At 56.7% G+C, this 854-nt stretch overlaps 1 protein-coding gene across 1 annotated transcript in view; it reads left to right on the top strand.

The window, feature by feature from the left end:
* The window catches only part of LOC104271925 (serine/arginine repetitive matrix protein 4-like), a 19895-nt gene extending 19807 nt beyond the window's left edge, over positions 1-88 (top strand). The window contains exon 10 of the mRNA XM_009866763.1: positions 13-88. Within this exon, the coding sequence (XP_009865065.1) occupies positions 13-88 (76 nt within the window). The remainder of the gene's footprint in view (positions 1-12) is intronic.
* Positions 89-854: the final 766 nt, after the last annotated feature.

The raw sequence follows: 854 nt of genomic DNA, 5'->3' as shown, positions 1-854 counted from the left end.
CGGGGGCCGCACCCAGAGTTCGGGCACCAGGAGCGGCAGGAGCAGGAGCTCTGACTCAGGAGGCAGCTCCGACAGCCTGCGTCGCTAGGGAGTGCCGCAGACGGCTCGCCCGCCATCGCCGCCGAATTCCTGGCATTCTCCGCTTCCTTCCCACCTACCTGGCCATTGACAGCAATCATTCCTGATACTTACGTGGTGGCAGCACTGGGTCCCCTTTCCCGGTTCGGAGCAAGAGCCCTCATGTGCCTGGTGCAGCCCCTTCGCCACCTCCCCCCAGAGCGGGTCCATCAGCCCCGGGACTGGGCTGGAAGAAGGGTCGGTGCTTTACAGATGATCTGTCACGACAGACCTACCCCATCCTCCCCGATGTCCCTGTCTCCCTGTCGCTGCTGCTCTCCAAAGCACTACCATCAGCTGGTCCAAAGGAAACAATTCAGCTCCTTGCCAAGCCAGGAACCAGCAAATTCATTTCTGTTGGAGTGAGAGACCCAGTTAGGGAGGAATTTGCTGGGAAGCTTTGGTGATGAGTGGAGGTAAGCTGTCCCCAACGAGGCAAATATCAGGTCCCTTTGGTCTCTTCTCCGGAGTTTCTGCTCACTCTGCAGCAGGCCTCTGCCATGAGAGAATATTTATTTATTGCTGGTCAGCCAGTCCCTGCTATAAATAGAAGGCTAGAAATCCCTCCTGATGCGATTCCTGGGGAAAAAAGCCATTCCCTTCCTTTCCTCCTGCCCTTTCCTACCAGGCATGCATCATCTTTTGCAGGGTTGTTTTGTCCTCCCTCCCCAGCACTGTGACTTGTTCACACACAAACTGCTGAAGCTCTGAAGCAGAGGCAGGGCTGGTGGGTTACA

Source organism: Apaloderma vittatum, unplaced genomic scaffold (genome assembly GCF_000703405.1).
Source record: "Apaloderma vittatum isolate BGI_N311 unplaced genomic scaffold, ASM70340v1 scaffold23653, whole genome shotgun sequence".
Lineage (NCBI taxonomy): Eukaryota > Metazoa > Chordata > Aves > Trogoniformes > Trogonidae > Apaloderma > Apaloderma vittatum.
This window is presented reverse-complemented; position numbering and strand designations above follow the sequence as displayed.